Genomic DNA, 15237 nt, shown 5'->3' on the forward strand with positions numbered 1-15237 from the left:
ACTATCCGGTCACATGGGAAATGCGTGAATAAAAAAAAATTGTTGTAGAAAGTCATTCCATTAAAATTGACAGGTGTTACAAAAATGAGTAGGTCGAATACATTCAAGGAGACGAGGGAAGAAGAGTGCTGAGCAGAGCTTTCAATTCCAACCACCGCACGTCGGCCATGATGACTTCGGCTTGCCGATTCTTTTTGTCCAGCCTCAGGCGCTCGACCCGTTTTTTGGCCGCCGCATACTCAGTTAGGCGATCCTTCCCGCCTGACTCGAAGTCCCTCGCAAGCTCAGAAGCAATGACCGACCGGCGTCTTGCTAGTTCGGCCATCTGACGGTCGAGCTCGGCTAACGCTTCTCCTTTTGCCCGTAGATCGTCAATCTTCGGGCGGAGGGTGTCTTGAACGGCCGTGGCGGCTTGCAGGTCCTGTTCGGCCTTCAGAGCAGTCTGGAAGATGCTAAATGTCTCCCGAACGCGCTCCAAGGCAGACGATGCCCGAACAATGGCATCTCCGCTTAGGCGACCGTCGGCTCCAAGGTCGTTCAGACACACACCGAGTAGATCAAGACCGTTGCGCTCAAGTACTTGCGATGATGAGAGCGACAGGACTTCTCGCAACTGGGCTAGGGCGCTTGGATCGGCAGCCTCAGTCGGAGCGGCCGAAGGGCCGGACTCTGCAGTCGTGCTGGAGAGGAGAGCCTTGAATTCAACCTCTCATGAAGCCTGCACGAATAGACAAGGTTAAGCTTAAAGGAAGTCATGACAAGAATAGCAAGAAGGTGTCGTTTTTAACCTGCCGAGAAGAGACCTCGGCCATGTCCCCAAGGTCGTTGCTCGAACCTAAAGAACTCAATGGCCGAGCCCAGTGTCTCAGATTGCTTCTCACTTCACGCGGCCGATGGAGGTTATCTACGTTTGATGGCCACTGAGGCGGCCAGGAAATATAGATAACGCCCTTCGGCGCATAGAATTGACGGTGAAAAGAATGTACAGGCACCTGACATTTAGTTTTTCCTTGTTTAGAATTCTAAAGCAGAAAAGCAATCAGGAGGAAAATTGAAGGTACTTACAAAAGCCGAGGTAACCTCCTGTGGAGGAATGTGGAAGCCTTGGTCTTGAGGATGGACCGGCGATTCCGTCGTGGCCTCGGGTTCCTCGAGCGGTCGTTTGCCACGGTCGGCTGCTGATGGGCCGACTGGCGCAGCTGCTTCAGTGGAGGCAGGGACGTCCTGGTCCTGAGAAGGAACGAGAGGTTCGGCCACCGAGGTCGGCTCCTCGACCGTGCGCTTGCCACGATTAGCCGAGGAGGGGCCGGTTTGAACCGTCATCTCAGATACTGGAGGAGGTTGTTGACGAGTATGAGGACAACGCGCCAGCGGGACCTCGTCGCTCCCCTCACTCTCTTCCAACACGAAGACCGTGGGCTTTGGATTTTTGGGAAAGGTTCCCTCGGTCGTAGGAGCCGCCTGTTGTGAGACAGGTGCCTTCTCGACAGAGGGAGGTACAACTGATTCGCCGGCCACAGAGGCAGGCCGCGATGGGGTCGTCTTTATGACCAAAGCCGGTTGTTTCTTGACCCCAGAATGGCCGGCGGCGGGAGAAGGGGAAGCACTGAGAGTCGTCGTATGGCTGGAGATAACGTGGATCTCCCGTGCACCTTTCTTCGCCAGTTGTTTGACCCGCTTGGCAGGCGGGGAAGGCTCGATAGCCGGCCTGGCCTCTTGGCGAGTCCGTTTGATCAGCACGGCCTTACCAGCGGGTTTGTCCTTTTGGGCCACGACCGATTTTTTCCCGGCCGTAGCAGCGGCAACTGCCTCCGTCTTTCTCAAGGGCCGACTACCTAAAAGGATAAAGACAATTCAGTGAGGCAAATCAATATGCAAGGTTGGTGGAAAGGAGGAAAATGGAACAAGTACCTTGAGTATGAGGGGCCGAGGCCTTCTTAGGTCGGTCGCCGAAGAGTCTGCTCACCACATCTTCGACCGGCGCACTAAAGAACTCTTGGGTGTAATTTTCCCACCACTCACCGAAGGTGTCGGTGCAATGAGTTTCTGGGGTGGCTGGTCGAAGCCGTAATTTTTGGCAGTGCTCTTGGAACTCCTTCACGGCGGTTCTACACTCCTTCTCGGAGGAACGAGGTTCGCGTCCACGGCTTAGGACCGTTCGGGAGGAGAGAAGGGGGATAGGGCAGCCTTGAAGGTAGCCGAGCTGTCGGGCAAGGAAGTTCGGATGATATACTTCCCAACCCGACCGTTTCCCATCACAGCCGAGAGGGAGGTCGCGAGCAAGCACAAACGATCCCCAGGTCTGACGAATATCGGCGTCCTCTTCCGCGCTCCATGGGGAGGTAGGCAGCCTGATGGATGAAGGATAGTCTCGACGACGACATATTAGGAACTCGTCGTTGGAGAAGTCGTCGAGAGCAAAGAGGTACCGAAATACCTCTTCGGCTTGATGGGGAGGTGTCGGTCGAGAGGCCAGTTGAGGCCCAAGCGCCTCTGTTGGTGAGAATTCAGCTATGGCCGGCCGAAGGGAGGCGAAGTATACCTGCAACCAGAGCTGGAAGACCCAGAGAGGACCATTCTGGTGTGGGTCGACCTTGTGGAGGGTCGCCTCGGCCAGGCAGCGGAAAAGTTGGGCGAGAATATTGGAACTCAGTGCCAAGACATGACCACTAGCCAGGGCTTCGGCTATCGGCATGTTCTCGACCAAACACTTGTTTGACTTGGTACAACAAACGTATTTGTTGTACCAGTAGAAGAGGAAGGCTTCATGCTCTCCCTCTCGCAGGTCTCCTTCTCCTCGACCGGCGAAGTGAAGATAGAAGGTGTTGTAATTGCAGAAGTTCTTGTGGAGCTTCTGAATATCTTCCTTCGACGGGATATGACCGTCACGGTTCAAGGTCTCGAAGGCCCGACGGTCGAAGAGCGTTTTCAGGTCGATATTCGACGGATGCCCAGATAGGGTCGCGTCGACAGGGATCCCGGTCGCCGAAGTCCCCAGAATGGCAGTGATATCCAGGACGGTGGGACCAATGGGACCCAGAGGAAGGACCATCGTGTTGGTGGCCGAGCACCAGAAGCACAGAGCGGCTTGGAGAAGCTCCTTGTCGGGGACGATTTCCATAGACGAAAGGAGAATGGCGTCGTAGATGCCAAGGGCCTTCCATTGCTCGCCGAAGAGTCGTTCCATTCGAATGACCCAGGCTGCCCAGGATGTGGTCGTCGAGGGCCAGGAGCCCTGGGGTTTAGCCGCATCCCATCGCGACCATTCAAACCCTTGAAGTAAGGGTGTTAGGCAGTGCTCCTGGAGAAGGCCGATGATAGTCGGCGGAATTGTAGCCTTGAAGAGGGGACCCAGGATTTGGTACTGGGTGCTCATGTCGTTTTCAAACCGGATGGTCTTGATCGAGCTCCGATCAACAATCTTTTGGTGTTGGTCACATTCCCTGGAAAGCTTGGAGATGAAGGATGCCATTGTGTGAAAGAGGCACGGAGTAAAAGGGTTGTCCGGGTTGGGGATTTAAAAACGAAGGCTTGGAATAGGAGAAATGCACTAGAAATCAATGGCAGAGGATTTCAGGAAGTTTGAGAGCGTAAAAGTACAAATGAGGGAATTTCGGTATTTATAGAGTATGGGGGGAAGAGCAATCGTTCGAAATTCAAAACAAAGGGCAAAATCGACCGGAGGAATCGTTGATCATGATGAACATTTGGGAAATGCGGTTGAGAAGACCGACGGTTTTGGGTTTTGGGGGCGCACGATCGCGTGTGACGGCGAAGTTAATGACGAAAGACGGTTCGACGCCTGCACGATGACAGGTGGGTTCACGGACTGATGTAATGGCTCGCGGATTGAGATAGTGGTCATAATGGCAACACGGTTCGGGCAGGCGCACGCTTCAGACGTCATTATCGGGGATTGGCCATGTTGGAGGAGGCCACGTGGCAAGTGGTTTAGCAGGATCAAGATTGTGCGATCGTGTTTAATAAATGCGCCTTGGAACTCGGGTATTGGGGTCCTGAGTGGTAGATTCGCTTCTTCAAGGCCGAAACTCGGCGGAAGGTTTTAGGCCGAGGACCTCAGAAGCGAGGGGGCAATGTTTGGGCCCAAAATAACAGTTTGGGCCGAGGGAGGAATCACTTTCGGCCCGGGATGACGGACGACGAGAGGATCATGGGGCGTTCAGCTCATGGGCTTCTAGGCCTAGGTCGGTTAAATCAGGGTGCAAGTCGAGTCCTAATACAATAGGGACCCTCGACGAGATCAGTAAAATTAGAAGGCAAATCCGGTCCAGTTAAGGACTAGATTCGTAGTCCTAGCAGAGATAGGACTGATCGAGATAATGTTAATCCGGAGAGGGAAACCTAGTTCGAATAGGATAGGATCTCGAGCTCGGTGTTCTGCTACTATAAATACAAGACATTCAGCAATGGAAAAGCCACAAAATCAATACAAAATTGCCCTGCGCAAACTCTCACAACTTGAGATCTTTTTCTTTTCCTTTTTCGCTGACACATCTTCCGTTGGCATCAACAGCACTGTGGAAGCAACCGGTGGTATCTTAAGTCGGCATAGATAGCTCTGTCACCGTAGAGTCGGTCGGTCTCGCAGTATCTTCCGTTGGCATCAACAGCACTGCGGCGAGAACGGTCGGTTACCTATCCAAGTCTCGGTCGAGAAGGGTTTTCGGATCCTTGTTGGTCGAGGTCATCTCATTAGCCTTCTCGGCGAGGTGAGGTGTCACAGTTATTATTCGGCACATTGCAAGCCGAATTCGGTTCGTGAACTTTGTAAGAAATAGCAGCCTTGTCTTCAGGCTCGAGAACCCAAGAGGCCGAGACGTGTTCCTTTCTCGGCCGCAATCGCAAGACGCAGAAGTCAGTAGCGCGACTCAACACAGCATCATTAAATTTACTCCTCGGCCGAGCCTCGGCCGACGAGTTGGCACGCCCCGCAATCACCGAATGACGTAGTTAGCTTAGAATATACTCGGCCTGCGCGCCACGTAGGCTTTGTAGTTTCGAGGGTCAACAGTGTTAGACCTACATCTGGTTAGTCTTCAACAAGGATCACATCTCCTACATATCTTGAATATAACATTGCAAGAATTGGAATGAAGAAAGAGATCAATCATACCTGATAACCCCATCGATCAAGCAGCAAAGACAGCAGCAAAACCAAGAGTCTTCTACTCACTGAGGAACCTGATATCAAAACCCTAGCGATAGTTCTAGATCTTGTTTTGACGTTATCTTCCCGTGAGCAGGGACACCTCCTACATAGACTTATAATCCAACTGAATCCCAACTATCGTGGGATCGTTGAAGCCTAAAAAACCTCCACGTTTGTCAGTTGTTAAACCACAACTGAAGCACGTATTTAGTGTCCTACAAACAAGGGATTTTATCCTTTAAATGGTTTTGACTTTAATTAATTAATTCCACGTATGATTGTCCTTATTATGCTCAATGACAATTCAATAGAGTCCTAACAGTATGTGCTTGTTGTATGCCGAAGGTGCTGAGAAGTTGAAATTTAATGTCATGTTGGGAGGACCACATGTTAGAAGAACTCGGAGACATCAAATCCTAGAACAATCTCTTCCCATGAACCGAATTGAATCAAGTGATCAAATCACAACATTAATCAAGAATGAAAACTAAATACAGACACAGTATCAAAGGTACTAACCTGCAGACATGCTGCTTGATGAAGAAGCCATCGCAGCACTTACACAACCCTTCTCCTCTCTGCAAATCTCAATGCTCTCCCAAGAATAGGTTATTGGTACCAAGATGAGAGCGTTCCTTTGTGAGAGCAGTGGCTCATGTATATATACTAAGCATATCGATTGCCCTATTACAATCCAATAAGGAATATGAGTCCTTTTATGTGCAAATACAAGAGTTCTCAATATCCCAGTCACAATAGGATTTCTCTTGCTAACATGACTAAGACTTCTTTTATGATAATGTTAATTATCCCAAAACATGTAGGAATCATACTCATACTCTAACACCACAAGCAGAAGAAGATACGGGGATGAAATGAAACTGAAGCAAATGGAAGTGATGGGCCTGAAGCGCGTGGAAGTGACGAGTCAGAAGCCGAGAAATGTTTTAGTTGTTATAATGGTTATAGAGAACAGAATGTGGTAGTGGGTGTTGCAAGTCTTGTGGCGGAGGATGCTTTTGGGCTACATCTCCGGTGTTACTTTGTACATCTACCTACTACCGGACGCGCAAGACGGACCCTATGGTGATTACAATGTTGAGGTGAAAAGTGTGGGATCTGCCTGATGTGTGCCCGAAAAGTTGAGAAATTTGGTATCAAAGTTGAAGAGGGTTCCAACGAGACCAAAGAGACGCCGTGAAGAATCTGAAGCAAGTGGAAATGAAACTTATAGACCTTAATCAGTGACATTACAAGGAACAAGGAGAAGAACTACTTTTTCCAGTGGCAAACACATTTTGGTTTCTTCATTTGCCTTCCTCAAATGGTTAGCGTTTTTGCACAAAAACAACTTCCAAAACTGAAAAAATTAAATTGAAAGACTTCGTAAAAACTCTGACAGATGATCAGACTCGTTGATAGCGATTATGTATGTAATTTGCAAGCTAGAGCAAATCTAAATAAAAGGAAAATACCTTGTCATTCTTTCCTTCAACAGATACACCAAACAAGAGAGTTGAATAATTCCATGCCTACAATAGAGGACGCATCGGAATAAAAAGGACAAAGAAATTGAAGAAAATTTAAGAGTAAAGCCTCAATTCCAAGCCCTTACAATAGCCACACCCTAAACCCTAAACCCTCATATCTCCGCCATATATACGTTCCTTTCCTGCCTTACGGAAGGAATCATCAAAGAAAAGAAAATAATGACATTAGCACGAATCCTGTACAAGGTTCAAAATCTGAATAGACCAGTATTGCCTGCCACCACTTACCGTTATTTCAAGCCGAAGCTGATGAACTGCTGAAGCCTGTATATACAATGTGCTTTTCCGTCACCGCCACTTCAATTGTACAAATCACTCTCGTCCATGTAAGTAAGTAACCTATCAAAACCGGTGACAGAAAGACCCAAAGAATTTGGTGAAGAGTTGGTTTAGACAAAACTGCTAACTTGCCAAAATTGGAAATCCTGTCTTCAACCTTCAGTCTGAAAAGAACTCTTCGAGTTCTGGTTGGTCGGATTTGAGTAGATCACTTGGACCTGAAACTCTTCCACTAGGCAGCACTTTCCCCAGAGACTGATTTGTAATTTCAGCATAATCCATCTCAGACCAATCTTGCTCGTCCTCGGTTACTTGCTCATCTGTCGCATAACCACTGTCCTTGTTCGTATAATCCTCCTTAGCCTTTGTGTCAGATGTGCTACAAATGCAGGCAGCGGGGTTTTCGTGGAACACACCCCTTCCTGGCTTTACCTCATTTGGCTCTCCCAAGAATCCAATTTGATTTGTTCGAATCCTCGATGCAAATTCTTCCCAAGTCATGTTATTACGATTTATGAACAACTGAGACAGTTTCTTAGCATTTGGACGGATTGTTGGTTTGTGACCAAAGTATCTCCTGCATGAACAAACTTGTTACAGCTAAAACATGAATCAAATCAGAATCTTTTACCTTAGAAAAATAAATGTATTGTTAACTTGAGTTTTAGTACCTCCGACCAGCTAACATTTTAGCCATATTGCCATTGTTGTTGGTGACGAAAACATCACTTTCATCGCAAACAATAAAGTCCAGTGCAGCCATTCGAGAAGAGAAGGATGAAAATGGGGCCAACTCCTCCTTGCTTAACAGAGTCTCTTTTGTGTGGAAGTTTGGGAAAAGTGTTTTTAGGGGTGCCAATGTCTCTTCACTTCCATAAACTTCACCGGATGCCACATACAAGTGAACATCACTTCCGAAACCCAACGCTCTAAGCATGAGACCAACTTCCTCTGGAGTTAGCGGGCATCTGCCATGTCTTCTTACCTTGTCAGGGTTGCTTGCCTGCACATAATACAACCCCATAAAAAATAAAATAAAATAAAATAAATAAAAAATTATGATCCAGAGGCAAATTATATGATACAGGAAATCATTGAACGGCATTATTCAAGTCATTGCTCATTAGTGGAAGCCTTACATGTAAAGTTTTCCACCTTTTCCGAAGTTTGCCAAGCTCTTTCCTTTCTTTTTCTCCCCCACCATAATCGCATCCAGAAAATGCCAGCATATCCGGCTCAAACCTATAACATGACCAACCAATGTCACAAACTTTTTTCCACATACTCCAACAATTTTTCAAAAAACACTAAAAACCATCAAAATAACCTAAACAGAGGTTTTTCTACAGTACCCAAGCATATTATTCTGAGAAAACAGAAAGTTCGACCATTTTTCAGGAACAAACAAACATTAGTACTCGATGTATCCATTGCAGTACAACAACAACAAAGCCTTTTCCCACTAAGTGGGGTTGGCTAGATGTATCCATTGCAGTAGACTAGAAAAAAAACAAAACATCTGTACAATCAATTCTATTGAAGGCACAGCTTACTCATGGTATACTAGTATGTGTGCTAGGGAAAAATTACTCCAGCAGTTAAAAATAAATTGCAGTTTACCTCAAATGCAGGGTAATGAAATGCTTGCTTTTCATGCTCATTCTCTCAACCAACTTTTTACCCATTTTGCTAATCGTGTCGGTAAATTTCAAGGCTTGATAATTGGCTCTACATCTCAGCTTTTGTAAATTTGAATCCAACTTATTTGAAAGTCTGTAATCAAATTTTGTGAGCTGAACAGCCTGCACATTAGAAAGCATAACCTACAACTGTCAATTCTATGTACCCTGAAAAGGCGCTCATTCAAGCACCAACAAATTTTTTTTTGACATCGGTCCCAAAAGCATATGATAATTCTTTAAAGAAAATGTGCTACATTTTTCGGCAAGACACTTACATGCTTTTTATTAAGAACGGGCACCAAGCGATTCTGATAACATTTTGCATTACACTTCCTCGGAACTCGCATGGTATATGGGCTCATTGGTTTCCCTCCCTTTGTTGGAAGCTGTTTTATGATTTTAACATCTTTTGAGAGAGATGATATAAACCAGTCTACGTCAAAGATTTCATCAAAGTTACTGCAACAAATAACCCCCAAATCACATTATAATATGCTGACTATATCCCTTACATGGACAGTAGTTCTTCAATTGCAATATGCTGAAACTGACCTGGAATCCTTCCAATACGATTTCTGGTCCAGCTTGGGAACAACAAGAGTAGCATTCAAGATATAAGCTGCAACGACAGCATCTGTTATCTGCAACGGAACCAGTAAAGGAAGCATCAGAAGCCGAATCAGCAGCAAAAACATGCATGATTACAAACTAGCCTGCACAATCATGGCATAAAAACGTTTTGAATTCCCAAGAGAAATAACAATCACAGTCAAAATGCTCACCCCTGTCCTTTGCTGGTTCAAACCTCCACTTGTAGCAATCAACAAGTAGCGATTCGAATGAGTTTTCGCATCAGCAGCTGCAACAGTTAAGGTATTTGGTAAAGATAGATTAACCAGAGCTCCAATAATAAAAAAAAAAATTTCAAATTCTCCTATAAACTCATCACACGGCATAGAATCGATCCAATTACAACGCCATGAAATGAACAAAATAAGACTTCAATCAATGCTAGCAAGTTCCAGATTAACCATAAACATCAAATTAATATTGAATTTCAATTTGAATATCTCATCAACCCAATCTAAAAAAAAAAAAAATAGAGAGCGGAAAAAAAAAGGCAGAAATGAGATTAGTAAATATCTAATATATTTTACTTGCAAAGTTATCGGCGGCATTGCTGCAACCGAAGAAAAGCTCCGAATTCCTTGTACTCCATAAATCTCGACCTGAACTTCCTCCACTCTCCTGAAAACAGATCAAAAATTCAATTAGAACCGAAAAATATTAAATTAAATTTCAATTCTGCAAAAAATCAACAACTTGTATCGGAGCTCCATTAAGTTACATAGCGTACCGGCACACGAAACGTCGTCGTCTCATCCGAATTATCCCGGACCTCATCGCCGCCATTGTCAACCTGAACGCAAAAGACACAAGAATTTTTCAGATAAAATGAAAGTCCTAGCAAACGGAGAAAATCGGAGCTGAGAGGTGATTCGGTGTGTGCTTGAGTACCGAGGAGAGGTGACGCAAGAGCGAGAGGTGATTGTGGAAATGCAGAACCGGAGACGGAGCGAGGAGAGAGAAGGCAGCGAGGAAGATAAGCAGGCAACCGGATACGGCGCAGATAAGCGGGAACACGTGGTGGCGGAAACGGCGGAGGTGTCGCCGAAGAATAGAGGTTCTGAAAATGACGCCGCCTATGGCGGCGGCGGTGATAACGTCGTTAATGTAGATGCAGCGGTGGCCGTTGTTTGCGTCTCTCTTCTTCTTCTTCATCGCCGGTGACATTGTTGCAGAGCAGAAAGAAGAGGAAATAGAGTCTTTGTATTTGAAGCTGGAGAGAATATACGGCGACGACAGCGACTACGAGAACGACAGCGTTTCTGATCTCTTCGGTTCCCCAACAAGAAAACAAACAAGCTTCACCAAAAAGGCCCTCCTCCCTAAAACCCAGCGCGCGTAATTTTCAATGGGTTTGGTTCCGGTGTGATGCGGTCAGACGGTAGTATTGTCTACGTGCTGAGAATGATGCGTTTCTGATCATCCGATTGCAGTTTATGATGATTGTTGTTCTTTTGAGTGGGCCTCTTGCCTTGGGACCCATGAGGAAGAAATTGAAGAGCCAATGGATTTTGCAAGTGAAAAATAAGTGAAAAAAATCGATTTTTCACTTGCATAAAATTCTCATTGAACTCTTTGAATAACAATGAAAATTGTAATTAGTCTTTAAATTTAAAAATCTAATTCACAAATTAGAAATATCTAAAAGTTGTTTGCAAAGGGCAATTTTTAGCTAATTTAGGGATGAGGACGAGAAAAATCAGCTCCAATTGCTTCCATTTCTCATCTACTAATTTTGGAGAAGTGGTATTTTCGCTTCCTAAATATGCGGGCAACGAGTGGGTGATGAGAAGCCACTTTATCCCATTCTTTTAGATTTTTCTCAACTATGTTTAACAAAAAGTAAACGATTAAGATGATGGACCTAATCTTGAAGGAAAATTATTAAAAATATTTTAAAATGAAGTTGTTATTCGCACTTTAAATAACTTTCGCGCTACTATTGTAAAATATAAGGTGTTAGAGATTTCAATAATAAATATATAAATTATATATATATATATATATATATATATGACTTGGCTGGGTTCTGCAGCATATGTGTGTGTGCGTTGTGCAGCATATGACTTTGCTGATGACAATTACCATCTTACACAATTCTATGAATCAATTTCTAAACTTTGAGACCAATATGTTATTTGCATTCTTTAGAAAATTATGAATAATGATTCAGCTACTCCAATATATGTTATAAAAAGGAATTGTTTGCATTTGTTTTTTGGTTGAACGAGCAATAAGATAATTACAATAAATTTAGCTATATTATGGGGAGATAGATTAGAACTTGAGTGCAGACAATAAAGCACATTAATTAGCACTACTCTAGCTAACTCACCTAAACCCATATATGCGCACAATGATGGTAGCTTCAATTTTATGAATTTAAAAAGGAAAATGAAACTAAGATTAGTTATTGAAATAATTTTTTTAGTTTATGGAGGAATAATCTAATGATTAAGTGAAATATTAGTGGGGTTGGGATGAGTTAAAGATTCCTATATCTTTGGTATGAGCGCTATACACACCTAAATTTCTACAATTTATTTATTTCTTTCCGCCAAGATCTTTGTTTCTGAGTCACCTGTCACGTGCTACTCACGTGTTCAGTAACCTTTCCCTTATTTTCTTAATTCAATTTAATTTATCCAACGGCGGACGGCGACTACAAATCCCAACGAAAAGCGCGTGCCCGAGCAGATCAATCACTGAAAAGTGAAAGCCGCCCTTTCCGTCAGAGTAACAGTCACACAAGCAAGGACTGACGTTTCCCTCACGCGCATTGGGCGAGCGTCGTTCACGCTTTCTCCCTCACGCAAACTGTCGTTTGGCCTGGCTAATAACGCTATACGATGTGATATAAGTGCGTGCTTTCGTCGTTTTTGCGTTTCGACGTTACAACAATCTGTTGGTTTCCGTTTGCCGAAAAATCGAAGTACGAAACGGATCAACGTCAGTGGTCAACCGTAATTACCTTAACAATATTTGACCGTACTATGTTGAGAGACTAAAGATACAAATGGGTATAAAATTGGAGGAAAACCAAGTTTTAAACTCTGCGCTTGCAGGAAGATATTATTGCGCGATATTAATAACTCAATATCTTGTGAATGTTTTTGCTCACTACTCTTGAGTTATAATGATATTTATCACTTTATTCGTTGTAGTTGGACGACCTTAAATTTCTAAACAGGTGATGAGCATTATCACTATTTGAGGTGGTGAGCTAAAATAAACTCTTAATATTGTTACATAATGTTATTCATTCATGAATCACAATATTGGTGATAATGATATATGGATCATTCAGAACTAGTTTTAAAATGACTGGAGTGTTTTTTGTGAAATTGTTTTTTAAACTAATTTTTTGTAAAAATGCAAGTCAATTTTGGAAAAGCATTTGAAGTGTTTCCTACAAGAAACATCAGTTATTTGCTTCTTGCAGAAATCACTTTAAGTACTTTTGAAATCCATAAACATTTTCCTAAAAACACTTTCAGTCATTTGAAAAACACATTTCCAAACGAGTCTGTAGGTGATATTTCATAGACAGATATTTATTAAACAAGAATATTGATAACATTTGTGTAGTAGCTGTCATGCTGAAAAATATGTGATGTAATATGTGATGTAAAAACAATTTTTTTTTCTTGATTAGTTATAATTGGGGGTAATTGACTGATTACTAGTAGTTAATAGGTTAGTTGAGATTTAATATTATAATAATTGGGAATGCATGATGCACCTAACGCTTGGCTAAAATAATTATTGGGGTAGGTTGTGCTTTATTGATTAAGGAGTTGAAGGAGGAATAGGAAGAAAATGAGAAATGTCAAGAGGAAAGCAAGTTAATTACGGAACATTTTAAGAGGGAATCAATCACTGAAATGTTTAATGGTAGATATTTTGTTAAATATTAAAACATTAAAATCTCCAAGTAAAGCATCACTGATAATATCCAGAGATTAAGAAATGAGAAAAAGTTCAACATCGTAATAAAGGGTTAACTTGACCAATTTATGAGCTATGTAGAACGTGGAGCATGAATGATAAGTGAATAGGAATCGGTCTGAGAAGAAACTTGATGTCATCCAAGAGGGGCCTGAGGGGGGAAGCTTCAGCACAACTAAAGCTCTCTTGAATCTCTGCGGTTCAATTCAACTTCTGTGTGATGGGGAGTAATTGTCTCTTAATTTATGAAGGTGGTGTTTCAAGAAAACTGAAGGCCTGTAAATGATAAACGTGCATTTATTTTTCTTTCCATGCACTTCTCTGTTAATTTGGTCGTGATTTGTCCAATATGATGATTAGAAATAAAGAGAGATGTGAGAAGAAAAAAAAAAAGATGTATGTGTATCATAGTCCAAAATTCATTAGATGAGATGGTGAGTGATAGAAGTTTACATACGATGATTTATTTTCTGGTTCTTTCTTTGTACAAATTTATTGTACCAAAAGGATTGACACCTTCCTTTGCATTTATTTCTTTTGTAACTAACACGATTAAACCTTCAAACACAAAAATATAAAAGGAAAAAGGAAAAGGTTTTCTTTGTATAAAATCATCATTGTCTTATGTTATTAGGAGAACCTTTATAATATGAGTAAATGAATAAGTTGATTAGCAAACGAGAATAAATTGTCTGTATCATTATATGGAGAAATTGTCTGTTACTAAACTCTACACCCTAATATATATGCAAATAAATAAAAATGATCTTTGAGATTGACATAACTCCTTACTTTTGACACTATATAAGATTTAAAATTGATAGAAGTGGTCTCTGAGATTGTCCACAGTCAATTTTTTTGTCCTTCTATAAAAATCCTTCATTAATTTGAAGAAACCACTAGTTTAAGTGGAGGAGTTGATTTGATAAAAATACTCTCAATTTAACAGAGATTCTTCACAGAATAACCAAAATGATTCGCGGTGGACAATTTTAGGAACCACTTTTATCAATTTTAAATCTCAGAGACCAAAGTGGGGAGTTATGTCAATCTCATGGACCATTTTAGCTAAAAAACCAATCAATACACATGTTATAGCATGAGTGGTTGGTAACATGCAACTTATATTGAATACAAAACAAAAGAAAAACTATTTCGCCACATAAGACGGGATTTTTGTAGCTCTTTACATTAGGCTTGCATTAAGCTTCCATCTCCAACGTACGATACGCTCGTCATGTTTCCTCACGTATGGTGTCTTTGTGTGCCTAAAACATGGCCAGTTCTTATTGTTGTAGTGAGAGCAAGTGATCCTTGGCACTTCAAAATTTTATGCGTGTAAGAACATAAGTCGTTCGGCGTATCATTCCATGCATTATAATAAAGAGTAGACGACAATGTCCACCGAAACTCCGCTCTCCATCTCCAACCTCTCAATTTATACCTTATACGGACATAGTCCCAAACTCAAACTCAAACTCAAGCCGGATGAACACAAAACATCATTCTCTGGTTTTGACACAATTTATTTTTCTGTTCTTTATTTTTACGTGTGTGTATTACTTAGCTTGATAAGATTGTTAGCTCCCACACATTCTTTCGGGGACACATATGATTTAAGAAATTAAATTGCCATTCCCTTTGATTCTTAACATTGTTTGGTTGGATTGTAAATAGTTTTGGCTAATCTTTGCTTGCGTTTGCAAGTAGTTTAGAATAAAAAGGTATCCTCGTGTACGCATGATATGTTGTTTTTGTCATACTCAATTGTTTTTGTATGCCAAAGAACCTCCATCATCTTATATTGTCAAGCAAGATGCGCACTACCCATCTGAATTATTCAACCTTCAAATGCAATGGTTCACGTGATTGGTATATAGTTGGTATAGGATATACCGCACATCTACATGCTCATGAAAAATGTAGAATGCTAGTGAAGCCCCTAATATTAATAGGTGTGGCTACCTCGTGGTTTTAAGTG

The 15237-nt window shown here is 42.5% G+C and overlaps 1 protein-coding gene across 2 annotated transcripts; it reads right to left on the minus strand.

Annotated features, from left to right (window-relative positions):
• Positions 1 to 6627: 6627 nt before the first annotated feature.
• On the minus strand, positions 6628 to 10919 carry LOC126624783 (protein ROOT HAIR SPECIFIC 17-like). Of its 2 annotated transcripts, XR_007624222.1 has the most exons (11): positions 10200 to 10919; positions 10039 to 10101; positions 9839 to 9929; positions 9464 to 9540; positions 9234 to 9322; positions 8957 to 9140; positions 8620 to 8801; positions 8139 to 8241; positions 7671 to 8002; positions 6949 to 7576; positions 6628 to 6846 (listed from the first exon to the last, which is right to left on the minus strand). XR_007624222.1 is itself a non-coding variant. In XM_050293891.1 (10 exons), exons 1-10 carry the CDS (start codon positions 10473 to 10475, stop codon positions 7159 to 7161), a joined length of 1815 nt encoding a protein of 604 aa, XP_050149848.1. In that variant the 5' UTR covers positions 10476 to 10919; the 3' UTR covers positions 6628 to 7158. The 2 variants fall into 2 exon arrangements, 1 of the variants encoding a protein (XP_050149848.1); XM_050293891.1 differs by having other exon boundaries at positions 6628 to 7576.
• Positions 10920 to 15237: the final 4318 nt, after the last annotated feature.

This window comes from Malus sylvestris, chromosome 5 (assembly GCF_916048215.2).
Source record: "Malus sylvestris chromosome 5, drMalSylv7.2, whole genome shotgun sequence".
In the NCBI taxonomy this organism is placed as follows: domain Eukaryota; kingdom Viridiplantae; phylum Streptophyta; class Magnoliopsida; order Rosales; family Rosaceae; genus Malus; species Malus sylvestris.